Source organism: Elephas maximus, chromosome 20, assembly GCF_024166365.1.
Source record: "Elephas maximus indicus isolate mEleMax1 chromosome 20, mEleMax1 primary haplotype, whole genome shotgun sequence".
Taxonomy (NCBI): Eukaryota; Metazoa; Chordata; class Mammalia; order Proboscidea; family Elephantidae; genus Elephas; species Elephas maximus.
Window position 1 is genome coordinate 10,401,438 of NC_064838.1, and position 25,126 is coordinate 10,426,563.

A 25,126-nucleotide genomic window follows, 5' to 3' on the forward strand; every position below is an offset into this window, starting at 1 on the left:
ACATTTCCTTGATGACTGTTGTTATTGAAGATATTTTTGTGTACGTATTTGCCATTTGTATACCTTTGGTGAAGCACCTGTTTAACTCTTTTGCCCCCACCCTTTTTCCCAAATTGCATTGTCTTATTATTGAGTTGTAAGGTTATATATTCTTTATAGAACTGATTTATTAAGATATAGTTTGCAAATATTTTCACCTAGTGCAGTGTTGCATCTCTCTTATTGTTCTTTCATCATCAGCTGTCTTTCTTGATTACATCTAGAAAATGTTTTGCACTTTTTAGGGCTTACTTGATTAAATTGAGCACTCCTGGATAATCTAGGATAATCTCCCCATTTTAAGATCCCTACCTTTTTGTCACATCTGCAAAGTGTCTTTTGTCATATGAGGTAACATATCCACACGCTACAGAGATTAGGTCGTGGACTTCTTTGTGGCATCATTCTGCTTACCATAACTTTATAGTAATTCTTTAAATCAGGTAGCATGAATCCACCAAATTGCTCCTCTTTTTAAAATTTGCTTTGGCTATTCTTAGGATCTTTGCATTTCCAAATTATTTTAGAATCATTCTGAGAATTTAGAAAAAAAAAAAAAAACCTCTGCTGAGATTTTGATTGGGGATTGTATCAAATGTATAGATCACTTTGGAGTTAACTTAAATTTTAAGTTATAAAATGTCTTACAGTTTATCAGCATTGTATATATCTGTATATCTCTCTATTTATTTATAAAAAATATACTTTCTTTAAATTTTTCTAAGCAATACTTTGTAGTTAATAGTATACCAAACCAAACCAAACCTACTGCCATCAGGTTGATTCTGACTCATAGTGACCCTGTAGGACAGAGTAGAGCTGCACCATGGGGTTTCCAAGGAGCAGCTGGTAGATTTGAACTGCCAACATTTTGGTTAGTGGTTGACCACTCAACCAGTGCACCACCAGGGCTGCTAATAGGGTACAGGTCTTGCATATATTCAAAAAAATTTTTCCCATGAATTTTATGATTTGAAACTAATATAAATGATATTGTAATCTTAATGCCAACTTCTAATTGTTATTTTCTAATATATAATACAGTTAGTTTTTGTATATTGATATTGTATCCTGCAATCTTGCTGAACTCACTAGTTTTAGTAACTTTTTATTGAGTTCATAGGATTCTTTATGTAGATGATCATATCAGCTACAAATACAGTTTTACTTCCAATCATGCTTTTTATCGCCTTTTTTGCTTGCTTGTTTGTTTTTTTATGCTGCCTAGATCCTTCAGTATAAAGTTTTAAGTGATGAGAGTGGACATACTTGCCTTATTCCTCATCTTAGGAGGGAGACATTCAATCTTCAACCTTTAGGAATGGTGTTACCTGTAGTTTTCTGGTAGATGCTCTTTGTCTCTTGATATCTATATATGTTTTATTGTGGTAAATATACAGGTAACAAAACACCTGCTGTTTCAGTGATCTTCATGTGTACTGCTCTGTTCGGTGACAGTTAATAGATACTCATTTATCTGGTTATGCAGTTTTCCTTCTATTCCTATTCTATTGAAAAATTTGATAAAATGCTTTTTCTGTGTCTGTGAGATCATTCATACATACATGTTTGTGTATTTGGTCTGTTAATATGGTACATTACATTATTTTTGAATGCTAAAAGAACCTTCAGTTTCTGGGATAAAGCTTACTTGGTTGTGATGTGTTATTCCTTTTTATTGTTTCTCCAGATGGTGTTGTTAACATTTTGTTAAAGATTTTTGTGTCTTTCTTTATGGAAGATACCAGTTTGTAGTTTTGTTTTCTTATAATTTGTTTTTCTAGTTTTAGTGTTAGCGTAATCTGCCCTCATAAAATCAGTTGCAAATTGTGCCACCTTCTGTTTTCTGTAATCGTGATATTATTTTTTCATTAAATGTTTGATGGAATTTACCATTAAAGCCCTCTGAGCCTGAAGCTTTCTTTGTTAGAAAGTTTTAACTATAAAGTTAATTTTTGTGTATAAATTAAACTTATAATTAAAACATATAACATATATATATTTACACATGTATACACACATACATATACACTGCTAACACACAGTGTATTTCTTTTTGAGGAAGCTTTGTTACTTTGTGTCTTTAAGTAATTTGGGGGGTAGGTAAGGAGGCATTTTAGCCATCTGTCTAGCACAAATGCCATGGGAGGTGTTCAGAACTCATTCACAAACTATCAGGGATTCCTTACTGCTGTCACAGTGAGGATGATAGATCAGAAAGGAAGGGTACTGGTAGGAGAAAAATCACATTCTTAGCAATCTCTATTTTGATTTTGTAATGTTTTTGAATGTTTTTTTAGCAGAGGTTTAAATCAGAAATACATGTTTAATAGTGTACAAACTAGAATAATGAACACGGTCAGACAATAACAACAAAATAATCAAGATAGTCAATACTTAAGGCCAGTACATATACAAAATGATCTGATAGGTTGGTTCTTATTAGGCATACTTTCTAAAGCAAACAGTGTTTCTTTTGATAGAGACTCAAACACCTGAATCACATTAATAACATTTTCCTTCAATGCAATCTTAGTGTGGATTACTTAGATAGGTAAACTCATACATTGTATGTTGATTCTTACTAGCTTCAACTTTAAATCCATCTTCATTTATTTATATTCTTTGGTCTTAGAGTTATACTTTTTTCAAGATATATTTTTTCCTCAGAGTGTCCCATTTCCTCTGAATACACATCATATATATTGTGTGCGTGTTTACGTGAAATATATTTTGCCCATTTTGAGAGTTATTGTTTAATAGAGAATTTAACCCGTTTACATTTACATTTATGGTAACTTAGTAAGTGTTACAGTTTTAGTTTCAAATCATTTTTGCTTAAATCTTGGCAACTATTTCTCAGTTTTGTTTTTGCATTCAGTATTGCTAACAAGAATGAAGCTGGTCTGTCTTCATTTCATTGTAAACGACTGGTTTTCTTTCTTCCGAGAATCCCTGATGTTTCCTTTATCCTTGTTAATTAAAATTTTTGCCAGTGTTTCTAGGTGGCAAATGGGAGGACATTTTACTCTGAAGTTGGTGATTTCAGTCATAGGGAGGCCATATGACAGAGATTAAGTGTGGGTGCTTTTTAGAGATACATAGATCATTGGAGTAGAGATAAAGACCCTTTGTATTTTAGACCCCTTATCTGTTAAATGGGAATTATGCTTAATAAGTAGAAGCTCTTACTGGTATTTTCAGATTTTTTTTTTCCTAGTATAATTTCTCTGATTATATTCCCTTATTTTGTCTCATCCTGGTACTCCTTTTAAACAGATATCGGACTTCCTGGATCAATTTCCCACGTCATCTTACTTTTTTCTCTTAGTTTCCATATTTGATCTTTAATACTACATTCTACGCAATTTCCAGCTGACTAATAGGAAGAAAAATTTGGTGAACTTAGAAAACCATTTTGAGTATGGTAACCTAATACTTCTTGATATTTCATAGAACACCTAGTGTACAGTTATTGTCATGGTTGATACAGAATACTTGACATTTAATTGAATGAGTTTTAGAGTATTTGTGAGCTTTCTGTTATTGCTTCATAACACAACTTTAAATTTAATCTCTGAGATTTGGTTGATTCTGTTTTGCTTTGTATTATAGATTTGTTTTGAAAGATCTTTTATTTCAGAGTCTAGTAAATAGACATTTTAAAAGTTCCTGAGACTCTTTCTTACGTTTTGTGATGTGCAGTCTTCATTGAGAGGGTTTTTCTTTTTTAATATGTTGTCAGAGTAATGTCAAAAGATGAGACACTTTTACTGTCTCTGTCTCTCTTTTTCTCTCTTCTTTAATGGTTAAATTTTAAAAAAGCGGAAAAAAATAAAATGCTATTTAGAAGTTTTAAATGCTGCTTCAAATAAATCATTTCATTTATACACTAAGAGCTATTTACCTTCCACTCCCAGATGTTACTCAGCTTTGTAATTGTTACTTAGTTTATAATTTGTTTGATTTCTGATATGTGGTAGATGATAATGCTGATGCTGGAGGAGTTCCCTGTGGAAATTTATACTTTGATATTTTCTACAGTTTTACAAATGCTTTTTATTTGGTTCGAAAGATACATCCCAAACTATATATAAAGTATACGTTTCCTTTGAAAGCCAAATGCCTTTTGTTAGCTATATAATGGTAAAAGATGAGTTCGAAGGGTTCGCTTAAATGCTGTTATTGTTTCATTCCCCTTCTTTATTCCCTGATCTCTCTATATGATATTGTAAATTAGTGTGTTGGATAGTAGTTTAGCTACTGTCATGTAATTTTTTCCATTGCAAATATGATGAAAAGAACATATTGATGTTTCTAAAATGACATGTTGTTGTCGTTAGATGCTGTTGAATTGGTTCTGACTCAAAGTGACCTTATAGGACAGAGTAGAACTGCCCCATAGGGTTTCCAGTGAGCAGCTGGTAGATTTGAAATGCCATTCTTTTGGTTAGGAGCCAAGCTCTTAACCACTGTGCCACCAGGGCTCCATAAAATGACATAAACATTGAGAAAAAGGTCATTTAAAATTATTTTATTAGTATGCACGTAAATAAAAGTTGCATATTTTATTTGCCAGAAATATAAATTTAAAAGGCTGCTGCACAACTTCTTGTATGCTATCAAAATAATGAAGCTCCTAGATTTTAACAATTTAGTAGATTATTTTATGTTACAGTTATTATAAAGATTTTCAGCGTATCGACAGGAAATATAAATGCAGTTTCTTACCTCTACATTTTCTTGGCCTTTCCAGTATGACACTAGGATATTCAGACTACCCAGATGCTATACGTTTTGTTAATTCTGGGGTCTTTTAATATACTTAACAAATTTTAGATAATAATCTCCTTTTTTGAAAAACATGATACACTTTTAGGGTTATTACACTTAATGAAGTAATGTTTTCTTTATTTTCTTTGACTTTTTAAGGCACCCTGGTGTTGCAGTGGTTAAAGTACTCAGCTGCTAACTAAAAGGTTGGTGGTTTGAACCCACCAGCCACTCCACAGGAGAAAGATGTGGCAGTCTACCTCCGTAAAGATCATAGCCTTAGAAACCCTATAGGGCAGTTCTACTTTGTCCTGTAGGGTCACTATGAGTCAGAATAGACTCGATGGCAGTTTTTATTTTCTTTATTTATTTATTTTTGTCTTTTTAATGCAGTAACCCCCTGAAGTGAAATTTGTTTTAGTCTATAGACCTGAGGATATTACATAAAAGTACACTGTTTTAAATATAACTAATGTCTGTGAGTTACTTAGTGCTTTTGTCTGCGCGCAGAGATACACAAGAGTGAACTTTCTTGTATTGGTTCAATGCAGTGAACTGATGGTAATGAAGAAAAGTTTGATGATATGTGATATCTTATATAGATTTATCTATAAACCAAAAAAACCAAACCAAACCCAGTGCCGTCCAGTCAATTCCGACTTATAGCTACCCTAAAGGACGGAGTAGAACTGCCCCGTAGAGTTTCCAAGGAGCGCCTGGCGAATTTGAACTGCCGACCTTTTGGTTAGCAGCCATAGCACTTAACCACTACTCCACCAGGGTTTCCAGATTTGTGTATAGTAGAATATAGAATGAAGTGTATTAGCGTTTGGAGGTACTCAGTTATGTTAGCAGAGTCCAACTCTCCATGTCACATGAGGCTTTGTTTTACCATAGATGTCTCCTGTGGCTTCAGCTGTTTCAGCTGTGGTATTTATGAGCCCCACTTACAAACAAAATTATCACAGGTCAGTCAGTTGAGTATATATAAATACAAATTCTTGTTTATTGGGGCTTCTCTACGTCAAGCAGCATTTGTGATGCTAGGGATACAAAAATAGTACATTCTGGTGCCTGTTTTCACAATCTCAGACTAGGATGAATGGAAGATGAATAAATAGTTACTATTCAATGGCTTAGCTGATAAAGTAGAAGTTAATGCAATATATACACTTAGGTATCGCCTACAGAGATAAAGATTTAATGCTCTCTGGTGCGGAGTTGTTCAACAGAGTCTGCGCAAAGAAAATCATACCCCCAGATGGGCTAGAAGGATGAAGACTTTATTAACCATTCTGAGGGGAAGTCAATACACCCACTCCTCATTTCTCGACCGTCTTGTTACCTGACGTTTCACATTTACAACAATTAAACAAAAAAATCTATTATCCAGCTATTTTGTGCATTAATGAGGCGGCAGGTACGGTGGCAATGGTTGAAAAGCATCCCCTTCCTCAAGGAGTGTCTCCAAGCAGCCTCCAGGAAACTGGGCCATGCTGCCTCATGCTCTCTGTCCCCACCTGCCGGCGTGGGTGCCATGTCCTGTCGTCACATAGGGCCAGCCTCCTTTGTGGCCATGTCCTGGGGCCACACTCACAAGCAGCACTGAGCCAAGTGGGCGCCTGTTCTGAGTTCCCAACTCCTATGCCGCCTGAGGCCCTGTAGCTCAAAATTGCTGTGGGGTGGGGAGGAAAGAAAGAGGTATTGAAGAGGGTGTTTGGAAGAAATATGTGTGAGTTTAATGACATCCCAAAGTGAGCCAAACTGGGCCTGAAGCCTGTACTTCGGTGGAGCCAGGTGCCTGGCCAGGCTCCCAGCGCCCTCACAGGAAGCCCCAAGCCTGGAGCCTCGGTGGCTTGCCAGGCCCAGAAGGCAGAGCAGGCTCTGGAATTGTGAACACAGGGCTTTCAGGGGTGGCAGTGAAGCCCTGGAGTCAGCTCCATGACAGGCGCTCTGAACTAGCACAGGAGGAAGGCGAAGTGGCTAAACCCTGGACCCTCCAGTCACACAGCCTAGCTTTATCCAGTTTGTCTCCTCCAGGCTTCCTCTGCAGAGGAAAATCTGTGATTTGGACTCATCCCAGTGATGAGCACATTAGTAAATCTTAAAAAAAAAAATCTTAGCTGTTATTTCTATGATCATATTTTCTAAATTAAAGAAATCGGATAGGTGGATGGTCTGCAAACAGAAAAAAAAATACTCCATTTTTGCATAATGCTGATTTTCACATAACAGCCTGGTCTTTGGAACCTAGCCATGTCGATAAGTGAGGAGTGGGTGTAGAGCAGCTGAGATAATTCATACTGACTTCTTACACATTTGGCTGCCCTAGATGTCCCCTGTTGGTTGTTTGGGACTTATTTGACTTGCAGCAGCTGACTGAAATGAAAACAAAAGAGAGAGACTCAGATGACTTAGTTTTTCTTCATATTATCAGTTTTTACCAAGAAATTTGAAACTAATAGCTACAAGGAGGTTGTACATTTGTCTGCATGCCTTAAACCATATAGTTATCCCTCATTAATACATCCTGGGATTGAGTAGCTTACTTCATACTGATTTTTAGTCAGAAGCACACATAGTAATAGATTTATAAATAGTATGTATTGGTTTTATGTGTTTACTGCTAGAATTTTAAAGCTGTTAAAATAACCCTCAGAAACCTTTACATTAAGCTACATTAGTATTTGTGTTTTTAAAAATCTTTAGTTGTAGGTTTTTTACAAAGTCAATAGAAAAGAAGGTGAATGTGCTAACTTCCTAAATCTGAATGAAAAGATGAGTGAGTCTACAGTATCCCAAGCACTGAAATGAGTTTTTGTTATTTGTTAGGTTTAGTTATTTTTAACATTTTGTTATTTTTTTTTTAATGGTGCTTTAAGTGAAAGTTTAGAGTTGAAGTTAGTTTTTCATACAAAAATTTATATACACATTGTTATGGGACCGTAGTTGCTTTCCGTATAATGTGACAGCATACTCCTCCTTTCCACCCTGGATTTCCTGTGTCCATTCAGTCAGCTCCCGTGCCTTTTTGCCTTCTCATCTCGCCTCTGGAGCTGCCCGTTTAGTTTCATGCATCTACTTAAGCTCAGAAGCACTGTCTTCATGAGTATCATTTTATGTCTTATAGACCAGTCTAATCTTTGTCTGAAGAGTTGGCTTTGGGAATGGTTTCACTTCTGGGCTAACAGAGAGTCCAGGGGCCATGTCTTCCAGGGTCCCTCTAGTCTCAGTCAGACCATTAAGTCTGGTCTTTTTACTAGAATTTGCATTCTGCACCCCATTTTTTCCCCTGCATTATCAGGGACTCTGTGTTGTGTTCCCTGTCAGGGCGGTCATTGGTGGTACCCAGGCATCATCTAGTTCTTCCAGTCTCAGGTTGATGGAGTCTCTGGTTTATGTGGCCCTTACTGGCTCTTGGGCTAATACTTCCCTTGCATCTTTGGTGTTCTTCATTCTCCTTTGCTCCAGATGGTTTGGGACCAATTGATGCATCTTAGATGGCCGCTCGCTAGCTTTTAAGATTCCAGGCTCACCAAAATGGGATGCAGAATGTTTTCTTAATAAACTTTATTATGCCAGTTGACCTAGATGTCCGCTGAAATCATGGTCCCCAGACCCCCGCCTGTGCATCCGTGTCCCTCAGACTATTTGGCTGTATTCAGGAAACTTCTTAGCTTTTGGTTTAGTCTGGTTGTGCTGACTTCCCCTATATTGTGTGTTGTCTTTCCCTTCACCTAAGATAATTCTTGTCTACTATCTAATTAGTGAATTTCCCTCTTCCTCCCTCCCGACCCTCGTAACCATCAAAGAATGTTTTCTTCTGTGTTTGAACCTTTTCTTGAGTTCTTAAAATTGTGGTCTCATACAGTATTTGTCCTTTTGCGATTGACTATCACTCAGCGTAATGCAGTGCCTTCCAGATTCATCCATGTTATGAGATGTTTCACGGGTTCATCATTGTTCTTTATCATTGCGTAGTATTCTGTTGTGTGGCTGTACCATAATGTGTTTATCCACTCACCTGTTGATGGGCACCTAGGTTGGTTCCAACTTTTGCTTGTGAACAGCGCTGCAGTGAACATGGGTGTGCATGTATCTATTCATGTGATGGCTCTCACTTCTCTAGGGTATATTCCAAGGAGTCAGATAACTGGATTGTGTGGTAGCTCTACTTCTAGCTTTTTAAGGAAGCACCAAATCGATTTCCAAAGTGGTTGTACCATTTTACATTCACACAGCACACAGGAAGTCAGCACGTTTTGTTTTTAACCGATCATCTATTGAGTATTTTGCAAGTTCAAATTATTTTATCAGTAGTATATGTGGACTTTATACCATTCTAGCCATACGCTCATATGTTCCTTTTCAAGCTTTTAAAAGAGATTTCTTTCCCCTTACCTCCCTTCCAGCGATGTGCATTTTGTAAGCACCTTGGAGCCACTATCAAATGCTGTGAAGAGAAATGTACCCAGATGTACCATTACCCTTGTGCTGCTGGAGCTGGCACCTTTCAGGACTTCAGTCACTTCTCCCTTCTTTGTCCAGAACACATTGACCAAGCTCCTGAAAGATGTAAGTTTGCTAGAGATGTATTTTAAAACATTTATCGGTTTATCTACTTAAACTAGCAAATGGTAAAAATTTGTGTTATTCTCCTTGCATTAAAAGGTAATGTTACATAATGCTGATAAATCTGAAGGATCTTTCCCAGAAGCCCTTGGTGGGGGGATCTGTTTTCAATACCTTCATTGAAGTTAAATCTGAAAAATTAATTTTTCAAAAACTCAAAGATAGTTTGTGTTTTTTATTCTTATCTTTAAAAAAATTTGAATCACTGCAGAAAGATTGAACTACTAAGCATATATTTCTAATATGTACCATAAATTAAGTCATAAAAGAAGCTAAACAGTATTAAATGTCTTTTACAGTAAGAAAAAATCACCCAGCTGGAGAATTAGAAGATGATTCACTTAGGTGTTATTTCAGGACACACTAATAGGATCGCCAGACACTTCTGAAATTCTTGGAAATTGTATAACCCTGAGGCTCATGATAAAAATCTCTGCTAATGCTCCTTTTTGATTGATCTGTCTTGGTTATCTGTAATCCTCAGTTGTTCTTTCTTTCTTTGTTTCCCAAACAGCATTTAAAACCCAGTGAAAATGTTAAAATATTTGAAATCTATGTTATACAGAAAATTAAAATTCTTTCCATCTTTATCGTTAGACAGAGCTCTTCCCTTTTGGTTACCATATGGGTTTCTGACAAGCATGTATGTGAAATCTCCATTATGCTTTATTCGATTTTTTTTTTTTTTAATGACACTCTTAGTTACCTGCTTGTTTACTTTTATCTGTGTAGTAACAATGTAGATAAAGACTTTTCTACCATCTCCAGCTTGGTAAAACATATAGTTAACTCGAGCATAAATTAATCTCAAATACAGTTAGACTACATGTTCTTTTTTTTTTAATCTTTTGTTCAGTACCATAATTTTATCTTCAGTTAAAATGATTTTGTGTCTGTATTTGTAATCATTTTTCCCTTATTCACTATACAGAAATAAATTATATGTAAGACAAATGAAATTTCAAATTATATTTAGGCTAAAAAATAAGGGATTTAAAGTTTAAAAAATATTTTAGATTAAACCACACATTATTAAATCTGGGAGAAAAAATATTCTTAGTACAACAACTGTTACGTTGTCGTTTGTTAGAAGACCTCATGTAGTGAAGGAGACCGTGGTGGCGCAGTGGTTAAGTGCTGCAGCTGCTAACCAAGAAGTCAGCAGTTTGAATCCACCAGGTGCTTCTTGGAAACTCTGTGGGGCAGTTGTGCTCTGTCCTGTAGGGTTGCTATGAGTTGGAACTGACTTGACGGCAATGGGATTTTTTTTGGTTTAATGTAGTGAATTACTTCAGCAAGTGTATAAACTGAGGAAATGCTGATGCCTGAGTTGATTTTATTCTGGGTGCTGTAGTACACTATACCAACCCAGTAAACCCATTTTTGTATGTGTAAGCGTCTGCATTTTATTCAACCTTTTGTATTCAGTCATGCTTCAGACCTCAACAAATAACGTGTAAATTTTTATATGAATAAGTATCTAAAGTTAGAGATTTTATAAGTTAATGGTATTGCTACTTTCCCCTAAGGACTATGCCCTAGTGGTGTATACCCTAAGTTATATGGTCCCAGAAACCCAGTGCTGTCGATTCCGACTCATAGCAACCCTATAGGACAGAGTAGAACTGCTCCATAGAGTTTCCAAGGAGCGCCTGGCAGATTCGAACTGCTATATGGTAGAGGTCATAAATCATTTTATGAAATAATGAAGTGTGAGAAGTGATGTGAGATGATTGGCCATCTCTATCACACACATATTGAAAGGTTCATACTGGCAGCATCAAGCTAAAAGATGTAATGAAATTACTTATACTGTAGCTTGTTCCCAGATAGACTGATGGAGACTTATAAAAATACATGACCAATAGGAGAATAAAATTTAAAATAGGTAAGGAGATTTGGCCATGGAAAAATAAAGAAAGGATAAATATGAAGGCAGTGGTAAAACTGATCTGCAAAATAAATCATGCTTTAGAGGTAAACTGCAAATTTAGCAACAGAGCTGTCCAGCGGTCAACACAGAGAGGGAAATACAAACACTTGCTGGATTCACAGTATATGTAATATAACAGGAGTTCACTTGAACTGAGACTAGAGAGTAAGTTAAGAGGACACTGTATACTGTAGTGAACACTTACCTTAAAATAGCTGCCTTGCAGTATGAGAAACAAATCTCATAGGGTTACTGCTTATAACATCCTTCAAAATAAGCCCAATGGAGTAAATTCAATTCCTTGGGGATCTTAAATAATGCAGTCTAAATACTGTTTTCTGACTATCTGTCTTAATCTAAGAATGTCATCTCGAGTATTTTGCAGACAAAATGGACTGAACAGTCTGTGTACAATGTTTCATAAATATTTTTAGTTATACTGATTAGAGCTATGTGTCATGGCATGAGGTACTTAGGTTTTTAAAATGGGGCTATCAAGTCACAGTGTTGTTATGAGGGTTAAATGACAATAACTGGTAGAAATCACATAGCACCCTGCCTTGTACATATTGATTTATAAAAAAGTAGCAATTTTAGCTGAGGCTTAAGTTGTGAGAAGTTGTTGGTGCCGTCAAGTCGCTTCCGACTCATAGCGACTTATGTACAATAGAACAAAACAGTGCCCGGTCCCGCACCATTCCCCTAATTGTTGTTAAGCGTCAGCCCATTGCTGCAGCCACTGTGTCAGTCCATCTTGTTGAGGGTCTTCCTCTTTTTTGCTGACCCTCTGCTTTACCAAGCATGATATCCTTCTCCAGGAACTAATCCCTCCTGATAACATGTCCAAAGTGTGTGAGACGAAGTCTCGTCATCCATACATTATGCTGATCGGCTACGTGCAGAACGATATGCTTTGACAGCTTAGTTAGGGGTAATACAGACATCTTCTTATGAAAGTTACAAATCTAATAAAAATATGGGCCTCATTAAAAAGAAGTTCCATCAAAGACAGTTATTTGTGAGCAAAGCAGGATTTTCATCAGAAAATAATTTTAGGTGTACTTTAAGCAACGACAGCAACAAAACACCAAGCCCATTGCCCTCAAGCGAATTCTGACTCATAGCAACCCTGTGACCGTGTATGAGGTAAATTGCTGCCTGTGGCTCCAAAGTTATTTTCGTGATGATGCAAGGACACGCTTAACTTTGTCTGAAATTTTTATACTAAATATCCATCGAGGAGATGATAACTAGATATACTTCCTGAATCATAGTCTACCTGTCAGGGAAAGCTGAGTGACCAGCCATTCACGATCAGAGAGAAGAACATTTCAGGTAGAGGAGTAGCTACTGCATAGGCCTTAACGAATGAGCTTAGCATGACAGCTAGTTATTGTGCCTGGAACAGGGTCGTGGAGTTGGATGGTAGAGGTAACTTCAGAGTGAACAAAGGCTGGATCTTGTGGGCCTTGTAAGCAAGGGTCAGGAATTTGGATTTTATTACATTATATTTGTAATGAAGAGTCTTTGCAGGACAGCCTCCGTCCCCAGATGTATTTACTTTTATCATTCAACTTTGAGTGCTTCTACTTCATTTAAGCTTGTAACTCTAACTTGATTTCCTTCTTTCTCTTAGTGTCTCTTTGACACCAAGTCGTGCTACTTTTCTACCACCCTAAATTTTATTAGGCCCTTGACATTTCTTACCTACCTACCAGCTATACAGAGTAGCATCTCTGGGCTACATCCATGATTTACCTTTTCTTTCTAGAGGCTCCATGTGATAGGCACATTGCTCAGTACAGTGTCCTGCCAATAACAGAAATACAGATGATATGTGTTGTAATGTTGAGTGAGTTAGGAAGCTGTGCTGGTTTGGTCCTTTGTAAATTGATGCTGTCAGATAACAGTGTGACTTTTTTGCTCTTCACCAGTGCTTTTATTCTTATGTGCTTTCTAGACTTTCTCAGACAGTAGTCTCACCTTCCTATTTGACTAAAGCCTATGATAAGCTCCCTTCCAGTTCAAGCTCAATATTTTTGTCTATTTCTCCATCTCTTCTGTTTAGAGGTGTCACTTAGGAAGTGACCTTCTCCAAACCTTATCCTGTTTCTCCCACTCCTTCTCCTGCCACTAGGACCTTGTTCCCCCTACCTCATTTAGTTTCTTCCTTCTCTACCTCTGCTGGCACATCTCTTTCTGGTTTCATGACTGCTCAGGTGTTGTGTACCTTCTCTGCCTTCTGGTGGGAGGTAATATTGATCATTAATAAAGAGCATGACCTTTGAACCACATAGACCCAGATTTAACTCCTGTCCTCTCTTAAATTGTTATTTTTAGCTTTAACTTTTGGCTTAATCTCTTCTGCTTTTCTAACTGCTACAGAAAATTAGCTCTTAGTCGTTTGATTATTGCTTCAAACTTAACGTATCTGTGGCTTGTGTATATATGTGTATATATATATACACTTATTTCTCACATGACACCAAAGGTGCTCAGTAATGTCATCTTGTCATACATGATCTCCAAAAGGCTGTCATAGTATTTCCATATATATCTTCTCCCTGATTGGAGAGAAGACTGGGACCAACCTCTCATTTCTTCATTTAGTACTTTTTTCTATTATTGTTTTTTACGTGTTGTTGTTGTGTGCCATGGAATCAATTCTGGCTCATAGTGACCCTGTGCACAGTAAATGTTTTTGGATTAAATTGTATCCCATGAATTTTTTTAGGCTAATTTGTTACCAGTGGTACATACTTAGAAAACATGACAGTATTGTCATTAAGGAATTATTGGAAACTATACGGAAACTCTGGTGGCATAGTAGTTAAGACCTACGGCTGCTAACCAAAAGGTCGGCAGTTCCAGTCCACCAGGTACTCCTTGGAAACTCTGTGGGGGCAGTTCTACTGTGTCCCCCACAGAGGGTCGTTATGAGTTGGAAAAACTCGATGGCAAGGGTTTGGTTTTATTTTTTTATCACAGAATAAAAAATGATCTCTGCCACAGTGATATACTGTATAGAACAGTGTAGTACAATAGAAATATAATGTGAGCCAAATAAGTAATTTTGATTTTTCTAGTAGTCAAGTTAAAAAAGTAAAAAGGAACATTTGAAATTAATTTCAATATTATATCTTAATTCAACCCAGTATATCCAAAATAAGCATATTTCAATATGTAGTAAATATGAAAATTATTGAGATAATTAACTTTTTTTGTACTGAGTCTTTGGAATCCCACGTACATTTTATATGCACGGCACATCTCAGTTCATACTAATTACATTTCAGGTGCTCAGTGGCCACATGTAAGTAGCCATAGGCATCACATCATGGCAAGCCGAAGTGTCAGAGCTGGAAACTAGAAAGTTTCACAAAAGGATTTTAAATAGCATGCTTGGAATATTACAGCAGAAAGATGAACTGAGTATCAGAGTTGGGTATTTGCCACGGTTTCTGTAAGTTGTGAAGGTAGGAAGAATTAAAGATTAGTTTTTGAATATGCATAGCTTGAAGGGAAATACTGGCATTCTCTCTGTGTTAGGACAAATAATTCACTCTAATGTGTTATTTCCATCAGAGATGAACTAATTTATAACAGATTTTGAAATAAATGATTTGTCAAAATGCTTATTGCTTAAAGAGCTATTGAAAAATGAATTAGAAACAAGTCCTTCATTTTAAATCTATTTAATAGGACTTGATTGATGCTACACAACTAGAATACAAACAAAGTTGAAAAAGGCAAGCTCCCTGTCTGTAAGTGTTTCACAGGATTATGTTGTAACTGATCGATTATATAACAGAAGTGTCTTCTAAGCATATAGGGAAAAGGAATGTTCAACAATTAAGTGGGTATTTGGGTGTGGTTAACATGAGCTGTCAGGGAGTATGTTTGAGCAGAGTTTTGAAGTTCTCTTCAGAATGGGCTAGGAACACACTGAAAGAACAGAATTTCAAACAAGAGACCAAGGATGTAAGAGCACACAGACACTCAGTGAACAGCATGTTATGCTATGTGCATTCAGGCTACCTGTTCAGACCAGAAAATAGTGGTTCTCTGATTGAGTTGGAAAGGGAAGTGTCTTAGATTCTTAGTGCTGCTATAACAGAAATACCACAAGTGGGTGAATTTAATGAACAGAAATTTATTTCCTCAGTCTAGAAGGCTAGAAAAAGCCCAATGGGTTTTGGGTTTTAGGAGGCTAGAAGTCTGAATTCAGGGTGCTGGCTCTAGGGGAAGGCCTTCTCTGTCTGCTCTAGGGAAAGTTCCGAGTTTCTTTTCAGTTTTTGTTCCTCAGTTCCTTGGCAGTCTTCCCGTGGCATGTATCTTTTCCTCCATTTGCGCTTGCTTTTCTGTGCCTGATCTGTTCTTTTTGTACCTCAAAGGGGATTGGCTTAAAACATACCCTACACTGATACATATTTGAGAGCTTGCTTTGGATGCATGGAAGATGATACAGAGAGGAGTTCAGAACTGTAAGTGGGGATTCCATTAAATAGACACTGCAGTTGTCAGGGCAAAATCCGATGGACTGAACTGTACAAATGGAAGGAAGAAGTACGATGTATAGCAGGTTTAATAAGAATTGGTGTTTAATTGGATATGTTGGTCAGGGAGGAGTTGAGAGTCACTGATGATACTAAGGTTTTTGCCCTTACCCAGGCAGTTGGGAAAAAAGGGAGAAGTTTTGGTTAAAAGCAAAGTTTCATTTTAGAGGCACTGAGTTTGAGTATCTTTAGAACTTCTGTCTACTGGCATCCAGTAAGACTTGAAAATAAAGGTTTGGAGTTTAGGAAAGAAGTCTGGGGCTGGTGATAGAGAATTGCGAATCACGGTGGTATTTTATGACGCGGGAGTTGATGTGATCACTAAAGTAGAATTAATACAGAAGGAACAGGATGAAACCCTAAGGAACTTTAGCATTTAGAGGGATTGTACAGGTACAGAAGCCAGCATAGGAGGATGAGAAGGAGGTGTTGGAAACCTAAGGGGAAAATCAGGAGAGAATTACTTATATGGCTTTGTGCCGTAGCAGCCAAGGACAGGGAAGTCTTAATAGGGGAGTGGTTAGTAATGTAAATGCTACAAAGTGCAAATAAGGCAAGACTTACAAAGTACCCGTTGGATTTACCAACTGTATGGTCACTGGTGGCCTCATCAAAGTTGCTTCAGATGAATGGTAAGTAGAGGCCAGTTTTTGAGGTATAAGTCAGGGGTCCACAAACCATAGCCTGTAGTCCCGGAACATCCCAGGGCCTGTTTTTGTTTTGTCTCCAAGCTAAGAATGGTTTTTACATTAAAAAAAAAAAAAAAAATGCTGTAAACAAAAGCATAAAAAAATATATGACACAGACCCCTGTGGCCCACAAATCCTAAAATAGTACTCTCTGGCCTGTTACAGAAAGCGTTTGCTGACTCCTGGTATAAATAAGTGAAAGGAATAGATTACTATTCTGTTTCAAGATGCTTGACTGGGAAAGTAGGAAGAGAGCAAGGAGTCATAGCCAGAGAGGAATAGATAGGACTGACCAGACCTTCAAAAAACAAAGCAGGGAGAAAAAAAAAAGTTCATATTTATAATTTAAAAGTCCTAGAATAATCAGCCAACTTCCATTGAGACCATATGTGTCTGATATAGGCATATTTATATATGTCAGCTAAAATTGTTAGGATTTTAGAATACATTATTTTCTTCTTATATTGTAATATGCATGAGTTTTTCTGTGTACTTGGCAAGGCAGTTTATCCTTACATTTCTTTTTTGTTTTGCATAGTAAAAGAACTGTTTCTAAAAAGTGCGATTTTTTTTTTTTTAATCCACCGCATTTAGGTGTCCATAATTATACGGATTTTAATGCAACTGGCAATTGATAATAGATGAATATACAATTAGTATATGATATCTTATATTTGTGTATGATTATATAGCTTCCGGAACACTGGTGGCATAGTGATTAAGTGTTAAGGCTGTTAACCAAAGGGTCAGCTGTGCAAATCCTTGAGCCGCTTCTTGGAAACCTAATGGGACAGTTCTACTCTGTCGTATAGGGTCACTATGAGTCAGAATCGACTCTATGGCAACGGGTTCTTCTGGCTTGGTTTATATAGCTTCTGCCTTTGATGTTCTCCCTCATAAGACATTTTCTAGTACTGAAGAAAAACCGTTATTTGGTTTGAGTAAAAACTAAGAGCCTGTTTATCTTGTTTGTGTTTAAAAAGCATCTTAATCTAAATGCCTTTAACATTTAACTTGGTCCCTTATCTCATTTTGTTAATTTCAAGATAAATTTAATTCCAAATGTTTACTTTTACACTGCAAAGCGCCTGTGAGTTGATATTTTCTGTCTTATGTTCTTTTCAGCCAGCATATATTGAGCGTTAACTAGGTGCCCTGCATTATCATTGATATTAGGGATATAAAATTAAATAAGATCTGTTTATGGTCTCAAGTAGATGTTGGCAAAAATAATCTCAAAACTGTATGATTGAATTTCATGTGATCACATTTAGATTGAACACACTTGATTGTTTTTATTGAAATCCATATTCTGATTGGGTGTCAATTCAATGTGGATAATTTCAAGTGTCTGAAAGATTTACCGTGCATATTCCCTTCAAATGATTTTTAAACTGTAATGTCAGAAAAATATTAAACTTTTATGCAACGAATTCATTGTGTTACTGTTAAATTGTAGCAAAGGAAGATGCAAACTGTGCAGTGTGCGACAGCCCGGGAGACCTTTTAGATCAGTTCTTTTGTACCACTTGTGGTCAGCACTATCATGGAATGTGCCTGGATATAGCGGTTACTCCATTAAAGCGTGCAGGTTGGCAATGTCCTGAGTGCAAAGTGTGCCAGAACTGCAAGTAAGTTTTAATTTCAGTTCAAAAGTCTATACTGAGTCTAAGAGAGGTGCTCAAGGTTTATGTAATATGATAAAGGTTGTTAATATTGCAGCGATACTCATTCAACCTGACTTTATAATGTCTTAAGTTGAAAAAAGTTGCTAGAATACTTAGTAACATTTCTATCATTTTGAAACAAGCCTAAACAAAACTAATTTTAGTAATTTAAATTCCTCTCATTGTCTAAAAAGCTTATTTAAATTTGGCAAAAAAACTTTTAAATGAACGATATTAACCATTTTAAAAAAGCATGTGAAAAAGACAACTTTTTTGAGGGGGACTGGAGAGAAGATTTAGTAGGAAACAAACCTTTAACTACATAAAAAATTTTTTTTTTTTTTTTTTTTAACTATAGAGATTAGAGCTGAGCCAAAAAGTCAGTGGTATATTTGAATTGCCATTCCAGAAAGAACAATTTATATTACAACTACTGTTTAAACACATAGATTTATCTGAAAGACAGTTACCTTTGGTAGAGCCTGGTCACCATAATTCTAAAGCAAAGTGTTCATAGCATCTAGATGTTTTTAATGGGGTTGTATTTCCTATTTGTTGTATTGCATCCCTTGGTCATTTCCTCAATCTTTTCTATTTTTTTTTTTTTCCTCAAGCTTCTAATTAGCATGAGAATTTGGGGCTGTTACCAGCATCTTCAACAGTTGTCATATTGTTTGCAAACAGTTTTTGTAACCAAAAAAATTATGCTCAGCACTGCTATGATCAGTCTTTTATTCCTTACTGAATTTGATAATAATAACCATCAATATCTTGGAGTTATAGGGAATACATCGTATCACATGCTTTCATGTGTTAGTAAAAATTAAGGAAAATATCAATAAACCTTTATTTTATACCTTTTTTTATCTGTGTTCAGTTTCTTGAGAAGAAGAGAACTTGGCGAAAGAGTATTCTCTAAGATATTTGGTGTAGCTGAAGCGATAAAATATCCAGTTTTATATGTAGAATTTGTTGAACTGAATTAAGAAATAGCTAGAGGCCTAGTAACCCATCTTCCTTTTTACTTCTAATTATCTGATTATATCTAGATTTTATCCAGAGGCTTCTCTCTCAACTCATCTTCTTGCATTCCCCAGTTTTGTTTTTTTTTTTTTTCCCCTCCTCTTGAATTAAATTCTTAGTATCTGGAAGTGATTATGATCAATAGCCAAGAATAAGGCAGAGATCCTGCTTTAGGGCAGATGAGTGTTCAGGCAAAGGTTTTTATGTTTTTACTACAATTCGTAATATTGACAAGATTATTATTCTTAATACATACCTATTTAGTACTTATTTAATGGATACTGTAAGCTCTTGAATCAGCATTATATTTAATTGTAAGTTGCTCAGAGTTACACAGCTAGGAAACCACAGGCTGAACGCAAGTACAGGCCTGATACCCAATCTGATCTCCTTTCCATTATATTACAGTGTCTCTTCGATCCACAATACCAAGGTGTGTTGCTTCCACGCAGCATCACTTAGCAGTTATAGCTCCTTCCCCAAGAAAGGATGGGTATCAGATGTCTTAAAAAGGAAGGATCAGAGGTTGTGCAGCTTGCCTTAATCTCTCCCCCTTTGCAGGAACCCGACAATGACTAAAGCAAGTTAACCATAGGTGCACTTTAAGCAAACTCCTTTAGGGACCTTAAGAAGATACCTGCTTCATCCTCCGAGAGGTTACCTCTGTTATTACCTGTGCAGAGACAGAATATACATACACTGAGGTACTTAGGAACTGTGCAGTTCCCAGGATTGATTCCTTCCTTGGTTACTTGTGAAACGTAAGTTTAAAGATAAGGCATCATTAATGCTGTCTTATTTTTTAGACAATCGGGAGAAGATAGCAAGATGCTAGTGTGTGATACATGTGACAAAGGGTATCATACTTTTTGTCTTCAACCAGTTATGAAATCCGTACCAACAAATGGCTGGAAATGCAAAGTAAGTTCTTTATTTTTTAAGAAAAATATCATTTATTTGTTTTATATTCAGAGCAGACAAATCTAATACCTGTTCAAATCTATACATTATCAGGAACTTTTTAAAAAACAAGTTTATTGAGGTGTAATTGATATTCAGTAAACTACACATATTTAAAGTCTGTAATTTGACACATGCATGTGCCCATGAAACTGTCATCACCATCAAGGTAATGAACGTATCTTTCACCCTCAAAAGTTTTCTGGTGCCCTCTGGTAATCTTTCCTTTCCGCCTGTCCACCTCCCATGCCCCGCCTTCCCAGGCAATCTGTTTTGCACTTTCTAGAATTTTATATAAATGACATCATAGAGTGTATACTCTTCTTTTGGTTTGGCTTCTTTAACTCAACATAATTATTTTGAGATTCATCCATGTTGTATATATCAGTAGTGATTTTTATTGCTGAATAGTAGAGATACCACAATTTGCTTATTGAATCACCAGTTGATAAACATTTGGGCTGTTTCCATTTTGGGGCTATTATAAATAATGCTGCTATGAACTTACGAACCAACATCTGCATGGTGCTTCACGGCTTAGAAATTAATTGTTTTTGAATGATTTATCTTTAAACTTCCCAGTAACCCTCTGAAAAAAGTGGTATCCCCATGAGCAAACTGAAAGATATTTAAACGTCCATTAATTTATAACCCATAGGTAAAATATATTAGCATTTTGATTGGTTAGCTTTTAGCTTCCTTATTTTGTATGTACATGTATTTATTTAGGTATACACTATTAAATATTTGGAATCATACTGTGTATGCAGCTTTTGTATATCCTCTCCCCTTCCACTCCCAAGGTAGTTTTAAGGGAGTGATTTTGACTCAGATATTCATTTTTTAGATGCTGCTGAAAACTTCTCTTGGTTTTGAGAGACGTGAACAAAATCTGTAGACATTTTTCCATTTCCTTTTCACTATTTAAGATACAAGACTTTCTGATTGTTGGGACACTTTTCAAGATCTAGTTGCAGTTATTTTTTCTGATTATTCTTTTAGTCAGTGATTTGCCCATCTTCCATTAGTTTTGTATCTGCATCATTGTGACCCTGAGCTGTTCCTTGCTGATCTCTTTATGCTACTTGAGGAATTTGCCAAGGCTCTGTTAAGCTCTATAAACTCTACAGGTTGGTTGACAATTCTACTTAATGGGGCAAAGTTTTTATAGTGTCAGGTAAGCAACAATAAAGGACCCTTGGTGGTGCAGTGGTTAAGCACTTGCATACTTAGCCAAAAGTTTGGCAGTCCGAACCCACCTGGTGGTTCCTTGGGAGAAAAACCTGGTGATGTGCTTCCATAAAGATTAAAGCCAAGGAAACTCTATAGTTTAGTATTGTTAAGATGTCAATACTACTAAAAATGATCTATAGATTCAGTGCAATCCCAATCAAAATTCCAACAGCCTTCTTTACAGAAATAGAGAAACCAATACTGAACTTTATATGGAATGGCAGGAGGCCCCAAATAGCTGAAACAATGTGGAAAGAGAAGAACAGAGTTCTTCACACTCCTAATTTTAAAGCATATGATACAGCTACAGTAATCAGAACAGCCTGGTACTGGCATAACAATGGATGCATAGACCAATGGAATGGAATTGAGAGTCCAGAAATAAGTCCACATATCTTTGGTCAACTGATTTTTGACAAGGGTGCTAAGTCCATTTGATGGGGAAAGAAGATTCTGTTCGATAAACGGTGCTGAGAAAATTGGATTTCCACATGCAGAAAAACGAAATGGGATCCATGCCTCACACCATACACAGAAACAAACTGAAAATGGATTAAGGACCTAAATTTGGAAAATAAAACAATAAAATTCTTAGAAGAACAAGCAGGGGAAACGTCAGGTCTAGCTTTCAACAATAGATTACCTAATATAATTACAAAACCACAAACAGCAAAAGACAAAATCAATAAATAGAACCTCATAAAAATTAAAAACTTTCGTTCATCAAAGACTTTAGAAAAAAAGTGAAAGGACAAGCTACCAGCTGAGACAGCATCTTTGGAAATCATGTACCTGACAAGAATCTAATAACCAATATATATATAAAACTTGAACAATTTGACAACAGAAAGACAAACCACCCAATCATAAAATGGGCAATGGACTTGAACAGAGATTTCACAAAAGAGGATATTCACATGTTCACTAAACACATGAAAAGATGACCTGTGTCATTAGCCATCAGAGAGACGCAAATCAAAACCACAAAGAGACACCTTTTCACTCCCACTAGAATGGCTAAGATTTAAAAAAAGAAAATAACAAATGTTGGCGAGGATGTGGGAAAATTGGAACTCTTATCCATTGCTGGTGGGAATGCAAAATGATCCAGCTGTCATGGAAAACAGCATGGCGGTTCCTCAAAAAACTAAAAATAGAATTGCCATGTGACCCAACAATTCCACTCTCTAAAGACTTGAAAACAGAGACTCAAAAAGAGACTTGTACACCAGTGTTCATTGCAGCACTATTCACGATAGCTAAAAGGCGGAAACAACCTAAATTCCCATCAACAGACGAATGGGTAAACAAAATGTGGTGCATACATACAATGGAATACTATTCAGCCAGTAGGAGAAATGAAGTCTTGATACATGCTGCCATATGGATGGAGCTTGAAGACATTATGCTGGGTGAAATAAGCCAGTCACAGAAGGACAAATATTGTATAACCTTACTTATATAAGGAAACCCTGGTGGCGTAGTGGTTAAGTGCTATGGCTGCTAACCAAAGGGTCAGCAGTTCAAATCCGCCAGGTGCTCCTTGGAAACTCTATGGGGCAGTTCTACTCTGTCCTATAGGGTCGCTATGAGTCGGAATCAACTCGACGGCACTGGTTTGGTTTTGTTTTGGTTACTTACATAAAAAGACAAGAAAAGGCAAATGCATAGAGACCAAAGTTTATTAATGGTTACAAGGGGTAGGAGGGAGGGGGAAAGGGTGGATTAACAGCGATGGGAAAATCACATTGACTAAGGGTAGGGTTGCACAGCCGATTACTGTAATTGCTGTCAATAAGTTGTACACCTGTGAAAAGTTGAATTGGCAAAAGTTGTGTGATAGATATATTTACAACAGTGACAAAAAAAAAAAACAGAGTAGCTGTTGAGGCTGCTTCTGTACAACCAAACACCTCATGGGATTTGGTTCCTTGGTTTGGAGATTTGGGGTCATGGTTTCATGGGACATACCAGTTAATTGGCCTAATAATGTGTTTAGTGCTTCCATTCTACTTCCTACTTCTTTGCATGCTGCCTGGGGTCTTAAAAGCTTGCAAGTGGCCATCCAAGGCACAATTGGTCTCCATTCACCTGAAGCAACAGAGGAAGAAGGAGAGTCAGGAATAGGAGGGGGATATGGAGTGTGTGGCTGACTGCCTCCAGGAACAGCTGCATCCTCTGCCACGAGACCAAGAACTGGATGGTGCCCAGCTACCGTTTGTGAAATTCTGATCTAAGAGTCCATAGAAGAAACCTAATTAGAAGGGGGAAAATGTAGAACAGAATTCCAAATTTTTAGGGACTCTTACTTTCTGGAGCCATGGGAGATGGATGAACCCCTGAAATTATTGCCCTGAAGTAGTTTTTAAACCTTAAATCAAAAATATCCCCTGAAGTCATCTTGGAAACCCTGGTGGCGTAGTGGTTAATTGCTACGGCTGCTAACCGAAGGGTCGGCAGGTCAGATCCACCAGGCGCTCCTTGGAAACGCTATGGGGCAGTTCTGCTCCGTCCTATAGGGTCGCTATGAGTCGGAATCGACTCAACAGCACTGGGTTTGGTTTTTTTGGTTTTTGAAGTCATCTTAAAATCGAATAATAGTTTAGTTTAAGTAGTAAAAAAGGTCTGCCTTGAGCGTTACGCTTTTTTAAGAACCATGTGTATGAGATCCAGAGCCTTGGTGGTACAGTGGTTAAGAGCTCTGCTGCTAACCCAAAGGTTGGCAGTTCGAATCCACCAGCTGCTCCTTGGGGCAGCTATACTGTGTCCTATAGGGTAGCTATGAGTAGAAATCAATTCGACTGTAACAGGTTTTTGATTTTATATGAGATCCAATTGGCAACAGCAATGTGAAAGATGGCATAGGAACTGTAGGGGGCAGTGAAGGAGAAACAACTTAGAAAAGAAGGATGAGAAGGGTTGCACAACTTGAAGAATATTATCTAAATTGTAAATGTAGAAGCTGTTGAATTGGTGTATGTTTTGCTGTGTGTATTCTCAACAACAAAAACAAATAAAATTCAGGGGAAAAAAAGTATATCATAAAATGAGAACAACAACAAAATAAAAACCTATGGTGAAGTTCTGCTCTCACATGGGGTCACTGTGAGTTGGAAATTGACTGGACAACGCCAAACAACAAGCAACAATATAGTTTACAATTATTTGTATACAGAAGCCAGAGTATTTAAATTCTTAAAATGAAAGTAGGAGGTAAAAATAACTAAAGTTTACCTGTAATTCTCAACTAATTTTTTTTTTTGGTGGGGGGTTGGAAAATATTCACAAACAGTATTAACTATCACCTTTCTCTGAATGTTCTGTAAAGTAATTAATCCATCATAAAAGTAGTCTACGTGCTTCCTTTGAAACCTACACTTCACAAGTAAACTAATAAATTCTCAGTTGAGTGTTCATGAGGGGCCTAGTAAAGCAAATTGTGCAAGTTTACTTATTTCTGCAAGCAGAATAGGACTTAAATTCAGGTTTCCTGTCTCATAATATTCCAGGATGTCTCCTGGTACCATCATACCATACGTACTAACTTAAGTAACAAGGGCTTTTTTCCGCTGTAGTAATCAAGAAATATTTTTTGGTCTATTTCTCACATTATATTAGGAT

General features: G+C 36.8%; 1 protein-coding gene across 12 annotated transcripts in view; it reads left to right on the forward strand.

Moving 5' to 3' along the window:
• The window catches only part of KMT2C (lysine methyltransferase 2C), a 397,882-nt gene that overhangs the window by 204,166 nt on the left and 168,590 nt on the right, over positions 1–25,126 (forward strand). For all 12 annotated transcript variants that reach the window (XM_049863292.1, XM_049863298.1, XM_049863302.1 and 9 more), the window contains exons 7-9: positions 9,225–9,387; positions 18,082–18,253; positions 20,119–20,233. In XM_049863292.1, coding sequence (XP_049719249.1) covers positions 9,225–9,387; positions 18,082–18,253; positions 20,119–20,233 — 450 coding nt within the window. The remainder of the gene's footprint in view (positions 1–9,224; positions 9,388–18,081; positions 18,254–20,118; positions 20,234–25,126) is intronic.